Source organism: Lathyrus oleraceus, chromosome 5, assembly GCF_024323335.1.
Source record: "Lathyrus oleraceus cultivar Zhongwan6 chromosome 5, CAAS_Psat_ZW6_1.0, whole genome shotgun sequence".
NCBI classification, from domain to species: domain Eukaryota; kingdom Viridiplantae; phylum Streptophyta; class Magnoliopsida; order Fabales; family Fabaceae; genus Lathyrus; species Lathyrus oleraceus.
In genome coordinates this window covers 616,253,982-616,267,121 of record NC_066583.1, presented here as the reverse complement: position 1 = coordinate 616,267,121, position 13,140 = coordinate 616,253,982, and the positions used below count along the sequence as shown (strand labels likewise).

Here is a 13,140-nt window from a genome sequence, read left to right as displayed (position 1 = left end):
GTTCGCTGGGTCATGAACGCTGGTCATCATAGGATCAGGCAGTGTAAAATAATGAATTGCCTCGCTATCGACCAATAATCTGAACTATCTTGGGTTGAAGAAGGATCTCCTCATCAACCCTCTGGTCAAGCAAAAGTCTCTATCCATGGTAGTGTACCCACAGTAGGTCCGGAGATGTAACAGCTTGCGAGATAGACCTAAGGTGATGGCGATCTGTGTGATGATCCCTCCTACATGAATGACTCCTTCAGACGATCTGGAAACACTACTGAGGCCACATAACAGAAAGTTCCCACATGCCACTAGGCGAGACTAGGATGCACAAAATAGTAGGAATATCTCCTCCTCACTTAGTAACGTCTCAACATCCGGTCTTCCTAGGAAGGAGTGTGCCAGTATCATCTGGAAGTATCTAAAAGCAGGGTTATGTATAGCCTGGGATAACTGAGTAGAAGGATCTTGGCTCCCTCCACCTGAGATGTCACTCCAGAACTTTTCCACTTCCTTCCCTAGAAAGTATCCCATCGGTGTCTCAGGGATATCGTCAGGGGTGGTCTGGAAGCCTAATAGGTCACCGAACTCCTTCTGGCTGAAGGAGTACTCAATCCCAAAAAGTCTGAAAGCAGCATTCCCATCCGGTCCAGATTAAGGGTCATAATCGAATGAACTGAGGAACTCCAATGTCAAGTTCCTGTAGGTGTTGCTCAAATCGTCAGCGGACTCGTCCCAACGGAGCTGGTGGCTCAGAAATTGGATACTCGGCTCAATACCCAAGGCTTCCATGTAGTGCTGGTCTGGGTAGCGTGTGGATGCCATAGGGCGCTGGTAAAGAGCTATGTAGCGCTCTCTCCGGGCATCATCTTTATAGGCCACGTGCATATCGTCGAAGTTCTGCATCCTGTAAAAGTTAGGAAAAGGGATCCTGAAAATACAAACATTTCAAATAGTTAGTCTCGGTGAAAATATGATAAAAAATAAAAAATAAAATAAAGTAAATGCAAAAAAGTAAAACAAGGTAAGAAAACCATGGGTTGCCTCCCACGCAGCGCTTGTTTAACGTCATTAGCTTGACGATCGGAATTTATACACCTGTAGTAGGGATTGGTGGATCAATCAGAGTGTGGCTTGAGTAGTCTGTTGGAATGTCTCCTCCTTCTTAGAGCTTCAGTCTTTGTCCATTTACAATGAATGGACTACAGGTTTCGTTCTTGATTTCTACGGCTCCGGATCTCAGAATCTTGGATACTTTGAAAGGGCCAGTCCATCTGGAGCGCAGCTTCCCAAGGAAAAGTCATAATCTAGAGTTGAACAAGAGAACAAGGTCGCCTATATTGAAATCTTTCTTACTATTCTTTTGTCGTGCCAGGCTTTTGTTCTCTCTTTATATATTTTGGCATTCTCGTAGGCAGATTGCCTGAGTTCTTCTAGTTTGTGAATGTCAAGGATACGCTTTTCACCAGTGGTCAGGTAGTCTAAATTCAAAGTTTTAATGGCCCAATAGGCCTTATGCTCTAATTCGAAAGGTAAGTGACAGGATTTTCCATAAACTAGTTGGTAGGGAGTAGTTCCTATAGGGGTTTTGAAAGCGGTTCGATAGGCCCATAATGCTTTTTGAAGCTTCTGAGACCAATCTCTTCTAGATATTAAAACTGTTTTTTCTAGAATTTGTTTTATCTCCCTATTGGATACTTCTACTTGGCCACTAGTCTGTGGGTGGTATGGTGTTGCTACTCTATGCCTAAGTCCATATTTTCTTAAAAGTTTATCAAATATTCTCGATATGAAGTGTGATCCTCCATCGCTTATGACTAAACGGGGTGTTCCAAATCTAGGGAATATATAGTTCTTAAATAGCTTGATCACCACCCTAGTATCGTTTGTGGGTGCAGCTATAGCTTCAATCCACTTAGATACATAGTCTACAACTACTAAGATATACTTGTTTCCTAAGGATGGTGAGAAAGGTCCCATGAAATCTATACCCCATACGTCGAAGAGTTCTACTTCCTGAATGTTTCTTAGAGGCATTTCGTCACGCCTTGAAATGTTTCCAGTGTGTTGGCATCTATCACATTTGATAATGCAAGCATGCACATCACGCCATATGGTAGGCCAAAATAGGCCAGCTTGAAGAATCTTGGTGTATGTCTTAGAGGTGCTTGCATGTCCACCATAGGATGCAGAGTGACAATGCTCAATTATACTTTTTACCTCCTCTTCTGGAACGCAACGACGAAAAATTCCATCTTTACCCCTTTTGAAAAGGAGCAGTTCGTCCCAATAAAAGTTTCTCACATCGTTGAAGAACTTCTTGCGGTGGTAGTCAAGATCAGGGAGTACGATATCAGCAGCTAGGTAATTAACAAAGTCTGCATACCATGGCACGTGAATTACTGCTAAGGTTTTTTGGAAGTGCTCATGAGGGCCTAGGCTATCGTGTTCAATGGTTTCTAGTCTAGCTATCAGTCTATCATAGGCAAAATCATTGTTTATGGGTACTAAGTCTGGTTTTAGGTGTTCTAGCCTAGAAAGGTGATCATCTACTACATTTTTAGTGCCTTTTTTGTCTCTTATATCTAAATCAAACTCTTGTAGTAACAGAATCCATCGGAGTAACCTGGGCTTGGCATCTTTTTTACTTAATAGGTAACGAATGGCAACATGATCAGTGTAAACTATAATTTTTGCTACTACTAGATAAGATCTAAATTTGTCTATAGTGAAAACTACAGCGAGTAATTCCTTTTCAGTTGTTGCATAGTTAAGTTGGGCAGCTTCTAGGGTCCTACTGGCATAGTAAATGGCATGTAATTTTTTACCTTTCCTTTTTCCTAGAACTGCTCCAACCGCATAATCACTAGCGTCGCACATTATCTCAAAAGGTTCTGACCAAAATGGGGGTTTCATAATAGGTGCTGATATTAATGCTTGCTTTAAAAGATTAAATGCTTCATTACATTTTCCATCGAAAATGAATTCAACATCTTTCATTAAAAGGCCAGTTAAAGGTTTAGTTATTTTGGAGAAGTCCTTGATAAAACGCCGGTAGAATCCAGCGTGTCCAAGAAAGCTTCAGACTTCTCTGATGGTTTTGGGTGGTTTTAGGTTCTATATAACTTCTATCTTAGCTCTATCTACCTCTATACCTTTTTCGGAAACTATATGTCCTAAAACAGTTACTTCGGTCACCATGAAATGACACTTTTTTTCCCAATTTAGCACGAGGTTCACCTCCACGCATCTCTCCAGGATTTTCTCAAAGTTAGCAAGACAATTGTGAAAATCAACTCCGCAAACCGAGAAATAATCCATAAACACTTCCATGATACCATCTAGGTAATCTGCAAAGATTGACATCATGCAGCGTTGGAAAGTAGCTGGGGTGTTACAGAGGCCGAATGGCATTCGTCTGTAGGCAAAAGTTCCATAAGGGCATGTAAAGGTAGTTTTTTCTTGATCTTAGGGGTGGATAGGTATTTGGAAGAATCCAGAGTATCCATCTAGATAGCAGAAGTAAGAGTGTCTGGTTAGACGCTCCAACATCTGGTCTATAAATGGTAAAGGGAAATGATCCTTCCTGGTTGCTTTATTTAATTTTCTATAGTCTATACACATCCGCCATCCTCCTTCCATCCGTTTTGCTACATGTTCGCCTTTATCGTTTTGCACGACTGTGATGCCTCCCTTTTTAGGTATAACATGCACAGGGCTCACCCACTTACTATCCGAGATCTGGTAGATTATATCTGCCTCAAGTAACTTAAGAACTTCCTTCTTAACAACATCACTCATTATAGGGTTTATTCTTCTCTAATGTTCTCCAGAGGGTTTTGAATCTTCTTCGAGCGAAATCCGATGCATGCATACGGATGGGCTTATACCTTTCAGGTCAGAGATATTATATCCTAAGGCTGAGGGATATCTTCGTAAAACATTTAAAAGTTGGTCTGTTTCCTCTTGGCTCAAGGTAGCACTGACTATAACTGGACGATTCATCTCTTCATCGAGGAACTCATATCTCAGGTTCTTAGGCAGTTCCTTAAGTTCTAAGGTTGGTTTCTTAGGGCATGGCATATGATCTGGGGTAAGGGATAAACATTCGTAAAGGTTATCATCGATGTAGGGTTTCCTAAAGTCATCATCTTCCATTATGGGGGTTGATGGTAACTTAATTGTTTTTATGATTTCTTCTTGTTCTAATTCCCTAACGCATTCATCAATGATATCTAAGGCATAACATGCGTCTCCCATCATAGGTGCCATAAGAAATTTCGAAAGTATAAATTCTATTTTCTCGTCACCTACCTCAAAGGTCAACTTTCCTCTCTTGACATCTATTATGGCTCCTGCAGTTGATAAGAATGGTCTACCTAGAAGGATTGGTATATCATTGTCCTCTTTGAAGTCCATGACAATAAAATCAGTAGGGATAAATAACTGACCTATCCTAACAGGGACATCTTCTAAAATGCCTATCGGATACTTAACAGATCTATCGGCTAACTGAAGTGACATCTTAGTAGGCTGTAATTCTCCTAAGTTTAACCTCTCACAAACTGCTAAAGGCATTAAGCTCACACTAGCTCCTAAGTCTAGAAAAGCTTTTTCGATGACATGACTACCCAAAAGACAAGGAATGGACAAATTCCCAGGATCTTTATCCTTTTTGGCTAATTTATTCTCGGAAATGGAATTACATTATAAGGGCTATGGATCGTCAAGTCTACGTTTGTTGGTAAGGATGTCTTTGAGAAACTTTGCATAAGAAGGTATTTGGGTGATGGATTATGTGAAAGGGATTTCCACGTGAAGTTTTTCTATAATCTTAATAAATTTCTGATATTGGTTATTGATCTGGGTTTGTTTGAGTCTTTGCGGATATGGTATAGGTGGTTTATATGGAAGGGGTGGTACATAAGTTTTATCTTTAGGTTTTTCTCCTTTTTCTTGACCTTCCTGGTTTTCAGATTCCACTGGTTCCTTTACTTCGTCCGTGGATTCAGTATATTCCCTAGAAGTTTTGGGTTCACTCAATCTTGGGTTTGGTGGCTCATCATAAGCGTTCCCACTTCGTAGGGTAATAGCATTGGCTTGCCCTCTCAGATTCTGTTGAGGTTGTCCAGGGAACTGTCCTCCAGGTGTGGTTTGGGGGGCTTGGTTTAAAGATACCTGAGAGATCTGGGTTTCAAGCATCTTAGTATGAGTAACTATTTGGTCAACCTTGGTTCCTAACTGGGTAATCAATTCATTAACGTGAATGTTCTGGTTCATGAACTCTTTATTTTGTTGGGTTTGAGCAGTGATAAAATTTTCCATAATTTTCTCAAGGCTCGGCTTTGGTGGCACTGGTCGCATAGGTTGATTTGATCTTGGGGCTTGGTAACCTGTTTGTCTCGGAGGTGCATTATTTTGGATTGGGTTATTGTTTTTAAAGGAGAAGTTCGGATGATTCCTCCATCCAAGGTTATAGGTATTCGAGTATGGGTTCCCTTGGGTGTAGTTCACTTGCTCATAATGGGTTTCGTTTAATAGACTGCATTCTGCAGACTGGTGTCCTTTGGTTCCACATATCTCACAATCCGACGAAACTGCAACTGCAGTATTCGGGTTAATGCGTCCATTTTAGCTTGCATCATGTCTATAGAGCTTAGTTCATGTACTCCTCCTTGGGCTTCCTTCTTCTCAACTGTCGCTCGTTCGACTTCCCATGATTGATGGTTTTGAGCCATATCTTTGATGAGGGCACTAGCTTCAGGATAAGGTTTGTTCATCAGTGCACCGCCTGCGGCAGCGTCGATGGTCATCTTAGTGTTATAGTGAAGTCCATTATAGAAGGTTTGAATGATTAACCAATTTTCTAAACCATGATATGGGCATGCTCTTAAAGCTCTTTATATCTCTCCCAAGCTTCGAACAGCGATTCTCCTTGGTTCTGGGTAAATCTAGTTATATGGTTTCGAAGAACGGAGGTCTTACTTGGGGGAAAGTATCTAGCAAGGAATACTCTTCTAAGGTTATCCCAAGTCGTAATGGAATTGGGTGGAAGGGAATCTAACCATGATAGGGCTTTATCTCTGAGGGAAAAAGGGAATAATCTTAAACGGATTGCCTTAGGAGAAGCTCCATTGGTTTTAAAAGTGTCTGCTAATTGGAGAAAGATTTTTAAATGTTGGTTTGGGTTCTCGGTAGCAACACCTGCGAATTGTCTCTGTTGCACTATTGCAACAGGGAGGGTTTAAGTTCGAAATTATTAGTTGGGATGGTTGGGTTTACTATACTAGAACTAGGTTCTTCGTTGGGTGGTTGGGCGAAATCCTTAAGAGGTCTTTGGTTTTGATCTTCGGCGATAACTCTCCTAATTCTATGGAAAAATAAACGTGCGCGAGTGTAACGTTCAGGTTCCGCCAGACGGTATACTAAGCTTCCGGTGCTGCGAGTTCTTCGCATTGACCGGCGGGTAATAACCTAAGTTTAAACGATATAACAATAGGGTATGAAATTTGACGAAATTGGTCCCCGGCAACGGCGCCAAAAACTTGATGCGTGCTTTTCGCAAGTATACGAACGCGTCAGAGTAATATAAAAGATTGTCGAATCCACAGAGACCAAGTGTCAATCTATCGTTATCTATTGTTATGGTGTTTATCTAAGGTAATAAAAATAGGGGTTTTTAGAGTGTGCAATGAAAAGTAAAGTGTTGAATAAAGTTCAATTAATAAAGACAGACTCGAATGTAATTCACATTATCAATTAATAATCCAAGTACTTGCTAATAGAACTACTTATGGGCAGTGTTTCCTACTTTGAAAAGAACCAATTTAACAGGAACTGTCGCTTTCGCGTATTCAGAACCGAGTTGTACTCCCTAATCAAACCCTCTTATTGTCACTTATAAAAAGGCGCACATTGCGTTAGAGTAGTAAACCTATTTTTAAGAAATATAGTATCTTGACTAAGTTGAAAAGTATTTTAACCTGAATTTCTTAACCAAAAGAGGTTCTCACGAACCAGACTCTAAACTTATAAACGCGTCCGAAAATAGTTTTAAAATCACTTTTCTTCTTAAGTTAAAAACTCCTAATGAACTAAACAAAGCGCTTTCGCTGTATTTGAAATATTTAAAAATAACTAAGTTTAAAAAGACATTGGACGGCTTTCGGTCTTACCCAACGGAAATTAAGTGTGGGAAAACTTAAGTTGAAAGTTAAAATAGCCCTTAAGTGTTTCTACGAACAATTGTACGGATTATCGGTTCAATTACGGTCCTTACATTCTAACCTTTATAGATTTAGTTAGACATGGTAAAGTAAAGGTGCATTTTAATTTAAATAAAAGTAGTGCGAGTGCGGAATTTAAAGAAAAGTAGTGCGAGTGCGAAAAGTAAATAAAAGTAGTGCGAGTGCGAGAAATAAATAAAGTAAAGAGAGTGCGAGAAGTAAATAAAGTAAAGCGGGTGCGAGAAATAAATAAAGTAAAGAGAGTGCGAGAAATAAATAAAGTAAAGATAGTGCGGGAAAATAAAATAGATAAAGGCAAAGCAATAAAAACATGCTCCAATCGGAGGGTTGAATAAAATGCGAAGCGGAAATAAAAATGGCGGCAGGATTAACTTCCTTCCAGAGTGCTCCAAACTCGATTACAGACTCGATCACAGACTTGATTACACAATTGTGGTAACACCTCAATGCGAAGCGATTACCACTTTTAAAATACTGAATATATGCCTAAGTGAAAACTAAGTTTGCTCTAAGTTTGCATCTGCTCTAAGTTTGGATGATTAAACAAATGAATTCGAGTCTCTATTTATAGGCAAGTAAAATAATGGAAATGACAAGGATGCCCTTCAGTTTGAAATTGGGAGGGAAAAACTTCCTTCATGTGGCGCCCGCCATAAGAGCAAAGTGTGGCGCCCAAATGGAGATAGTAGGAGACGTGGCAGTTGAGAGAAGTTGAGTTGTGACACGTCATGGCTGGACCCATGGCGCCAGCCACAGTGGGAGCCACAAGTGTAAAATGTTGAATTTTAGGGTTTTTAGCTCGTTTTCACTCCTTTTCTCGATCGGGGCTCCGATTAGACTAAAAACCTGAAAACAAAGAGAAACATAGTAATAACATAACAAAATAATAATAAAACAACTAAAATGCATGCAAAATCGGAGTCGAAAATACAGTGTATTTCAGTGTCATCAGCTACCTCAATTAATGAGGGAGATCAGATGGTCCACGTTTTTTTGTAATTTCTGATTTTCATTTTAATTGCCTTATTTTCATTAATTCATATTAATTTTAATATTGATCTAAAAAATATGGGACTTTCACAAAAAAAAAATCAAATATTTTTCTCTTTCATTTTCTGAATTAAAATTATTTTTTGGATCAATATTAATATTTTTTATGATTTAATTATTTTTGTGCATAATTTTAATTGTTTAAAAATACTTTTGCATTTCCAAAAATAATGAAATTTTTTCTCCAAGGTCCTTTGACCTTGTTTGACCTATGATAAATCTCTTGGTCATTTATTTGGTATTTTGAAAAGGTTTTAGGTTTTTGATCAAACATAATTTAATTTAATGCATTTTTAATTGATTTTTAATTGTTTAATTGTGAATAAATTATGTTGAGCCATTTTTGTTGACTTGTGGAGTTTGACTATTATGTTTGGGCCTTGATCAAAGTTGATTTGACTTTGTTGGATTAAAATCATTGGATTTAAGGGATTGATGGAATGTACATTCCATCTCCCAAAATGAATGAATGATTTTATTTGATAAAATCCTTCCCTTGTCCAATTTGTGTTTGTCTCATTTCCCCTCCCTCTTCATCTTTGATCCCCTTCTATCTCATTCATTCCATTGACCTATGATATCTCTATATCCTAAGGCTAATTGATTGATAAATCAATACAAGCATGGATGAGATTAGGTTCACCCTTTTGCCATTTTCTTTTAAGTGTGGTATGTTTTAGGAGTATGGTTCATTATACCATATCTCTAACATGCATTAACACTAAAATTACTATTGCCCAACCTCAGATAGTTGTGACTTCTACATAAGTCCAATTACGATTGCTTAACATAACGTTAAATTTTGACCCAAAGGCATAACATTCTAGTAATTGAGATTGTAAGTCTCCTCCCTTTCATGGTATGGTGTGGAAACTTGGTCTTTTTTCCTTCCTTTGGGAGATGTCTTGGTTTAAGGATCCATGCTTATGAATAGAGGCTTGAGTGTTCTCCAAAGAATCACTTAAATGATTGAAAAGCAAAAACAATACTAACACTTAATCAACTAACATTTGACTAACTTTTAATTTCAAGTCATTTACCTTATGCACTTTAAATTAAGCCCCTTTTATCATTTGCCATTATTGATATCATTTAACTTGTTTATTTTTGATGCCATTTTTACTTTGTTCACTTGAGCCATGTAATGGGAATATATTGTGATTGTAAATACTTGTTTTGTATTTTGCTTGTGATTGTGGTCTTAGGACATTAATGTACATAATAACAACAAAAAACTCTTAAAAAATGTTTGGTTGGACTGATGGATTTGATATGGGACTTGGACTTAGAATTAGGCAACACTCTCTATGCAAAAAGGACTTGGACAATGCCAACTTTTTCTGAAGCCAAGCCATTGTGAATTGAATTTTTATGTGATGCAAGTATTGGGATCCACTTGAGTTCATCTTCTATATGGTCTTGATGCAAAATGTTACTTTGAACCTGTGTCTAATGTCTATTTCTGAGCCATTCAAGGAGTATGTCATCTGATACATGGAAGATCATGAATAAGACTATGAAGTTGCTAGCTTGGATGTGGCTATATTTATTTGATGCCTTGATTTTCATCTTATTTGTGTATTGATATTGCTTGGTCCTAAAGTCCAAAGGAAAATTGGGTTTTCTATATGACATTCTTGTCTATTGGATTGCATCCCATTGGTCAGATCTTTTCAACTCTTAACTTTTTAGTTCTTGCTTAGGATTGGTCTCTTCATCTCCTCCCACTTCTTAAATTTCAAATCTCTCCCTCCTTTCAAAATCTTCTTTGCTTGTGATTTCTAACTCAGACTCTCTTGAAAATTAGAAACTTTGGCCCTATGCCATTGCTTTTTTTAAACTCTTTCCTTAAATCAAACTTGTAAATGAATCTAACGATATTGACTTAAATTTTCAAAAGACAAAAAGAACTAACACTCATTCAAACTCTTTTAGGCCTTTTGTGCCCCTTTCAAACTTAAATTTTTGTTAAAAGCAATTCACTCACTTTGAAATTGATACCACGAACTACAAGATTTTGATCCCTCATTTTTATGTTGGTACGTAGGCACATGTTTGAAGGTCTTGTCAAACACAAAAATATAATCAATGAACTCTTTTCTCATCCTCACACTCTATTTATTGCAAACTTCTTTTATCCAAAAAAACACACACACGCATAAAAAAAGGGCTCCCTAGGAGTACCTAGGACACTTTGGGTGCTAACATCTTCCCTCTGTGTAACCAACCCCCTTACCTGTAATCTCTGGCATTTTATTAGTTTTGATTTGAAAACTTCTTATCTTTGGGTTTTGTTCGTACTTTTCCCTTTTCCTTTGGAAATAATAAAAGTGCAGTGGAGACTCTGGTTTTATTGATGTTAAGTTTATCCATAGCTTAATGCTCATGAATTTACCGCTACAATAACTTTTGGGGTTTAGGGTGTTACATAGTGGTATCGTGTGTGTACACTTTCAATGCATTGTTTTTTCTAATGTCTATTTGATGGTGTGCATAATGGCAAGAAGAAACAATCTCACAATTTATGATGCTTTGGAGTCAGTGGTTCAGGCGCTGTATGAGTAACAGAATCAGGTCAGTGATGAGTTTCGTGTCTTGGGAAAGATTCAGAGGAATAATCCACTGACGTTTAAGGGTAGATATGACACGGAGGATGCTCATGCATGGATAAAAGATAATGAATTTTCTTCTTCTGAATAATGGCTTTTTCTGAAGAGCAAAAGCTATTATTTGGTACGCACATGTTGTCTGAGAAAGCGGAGGATTGGTGGAATAATTCACGCCAAAGACTAGAGGTTACTGGTATTGAGGTTACCTGGGATGTGTTCAGAGCATAGTTTCTAGAGAAGTACTTCCCAAATGATGTGTGTAGTAAGAAGGAGATAAAATTCATTGAGTTGAAGCAAGGTAATTTGACAGTTGCAGAGTATGCTGCAAAGTTTAAGGAGCTAGTGAAATTCTATCTGCATTATAATAGTGATGATGCTAAGGGTTCAAAGTGCATAAAGTTTGAGAGCAGGTTGGGTCCTGAGATCAAACAGATTGTCGGTTACCAGGAGATATTCCTCTTTTCTATACTGGTGATTGAGTGTAGGATCTATGATGAAGACAACAGAGCCCGATCTGTTCACTACAAGAGAATTAGTGAAAATAAAGGGAAATGACAATTTTGAGGAAAGCTGTATGTGAATCTTGCTGACAAAGGGAAATAGAAATCTACAACAGAGAAGAAGCCAAGTGGGGGAGGAGCTCCTACTTAGGTCTATTGTTATAGGTTGGGGGTGATAGGTCATCGTGCCAATGAATGCTCTAGTGATGAGATAAAGTGTTACAAGTGTGGGAAGATATGGAACCTTATCATTGATTGTAAAGGCCATGTTATGACTTGCTACAATTGTGGGGAGCAAGGCCATATCAATACCAATTTCCAGAAGCAGAAGAAGGCCTAGTGTGGGGGTAAATTTTTTGCCTTGTCTAGGACAGAGACTACTAGTGATGACTGGTTGATTCGAGGTACGTGTTTTATCAATAATATTCCTCTAATTGTTATTATTGATACGGGTGAGACACATTATTTTATTTTGCTGGATTATGCTAAGAGGTTGGATTTAAAGCTAGCTTCTATGGTTGGAAGTATGGTTATTGATACCCCAACCAATGGTTCAGTAACTACTTCATTAATGTGTTTGAAGTGTCCATTGACTATTTTTGGTAAAAGTTTTGCGATGGACTTAGTCTATTTACATTTGATTCAACTTGATGTTATCCTTGGAATGAAATGGTTGGAGTTCAATCGTGTTCATATCAACTGTTTTGCCAAGAATGTGATGTTTCCCAAGATGGGAGGAGATTCAAAGTTGATGTTTGTATCTGCTAAGAAAGTAGGAGAATTCTTGAAAGAGAAGGAGCACATGTTCTTTATGTTTCCTGCTTCAGGAATCGACAATAAAGTTGCAACAGGAGAGCAGCCAATTGTGTGTGATTTTCCCAAAGTGTTTCCAAATGATATCATTGATTTGCCTCCAAAGCATGAGGCGGAGTTTGCTATAGACTTAGTACCTGGTACTAGTCATGTATCAATGGCTCCTCATAAAATGTAGGCTTCAGAGCTGAGTTAGCTGAAGAATCAATTGGAAGAGTTGCTTGAGAAGAAGTTTGTTTGACTGAGTGTTTTACCATGGGGAGCACCAGTATTATTAGTTAAGAAGAAGGATAGTAGCATGAGATTGTGTGTTGATTCTTGACAGTTGAATAAAGTAACAATTAAGAACAAATGTCCACTTCCAAGAATCTAATATCTAATGGATTAGTTAGTTGGCGCTTGTTTTTTCAGCAAGATTGATTTGCGGTCAGGTTATCATCAGATTCGAGTGAAACCAGATGATGTTCTGAAGACTGCATTTAGAACGAGATACAGTCATTACGAGTATTAAGTGATGTCGTTTGTTGTATATAACACGCCTGTAGTGTGCATGGATTACATGAACCGAATATTCCATCCGTATTTAGATCAATTTGTGGTTTTTTCATCGATGATAATCAAATATATTCAAAGTTAGATAAAAATCACGCAAAGCATCTAAGAATCATGTTGCAAACCTTGAAATAAAAGAAGTTTTATGCAAAGTTATCTAAGTGTTATATCTGGATGAAAGAAGTGAGTTTCTTAGGTCATGTAATTTCTAATGGATGTATTGTTGTTGATCCGTCAAAGGTTGATGTTGTGTTACAATGGGAAACTCCGAAGTCTGTTATCGATATCAGAAGTTTTCTAGGTTTGGCTAGTTACTATAGAAGGTTTATTAAAGGATTTTTGAAGTTGGCGATGCCTTTGACTCAGTTGACTCAAAAG

The 13,140-nt window shown here is 38.0% G+C and overlaps 1 protein-coding gene and 1 non-coding gene across 2 annotated transcripts; both read left to right on the top strand.

The window, feature by feature from the left end:
• The first annotated feature begins 5,859 nt into the window (after window positions 1-5,859).
• On the top strand, window positions 5,860-5,965 carry LOC127089606 (small nucleolar RNA R71). Its single transcript, XR_007791180.1, has one exon. It is a non-coding gene; the product is annotated as a small nucleolar RNA R71 (small nucleolar RNA).
• Window positions 5,966-11,911: 5,946 nt separating this feature from the next.
• On the top strand, window positions 11,912-12,721 carry LOC127082430 (uncharacterized). Its single transcript, XM_051022667.1, has 2 exons — window positions 11,912-12,384; window positions 12,622-12,721. Exons 1-2 carry the CDS (start codon window positions 11,912-11,914, stop codon window positions 12,719-12,721), a joined length of 573 nt encoding a protein of 190 aa, XP_050878624.1.
• The last annotated feature ends 419 nt before the right edge of the window (window positions 12,722-13,140 follow it).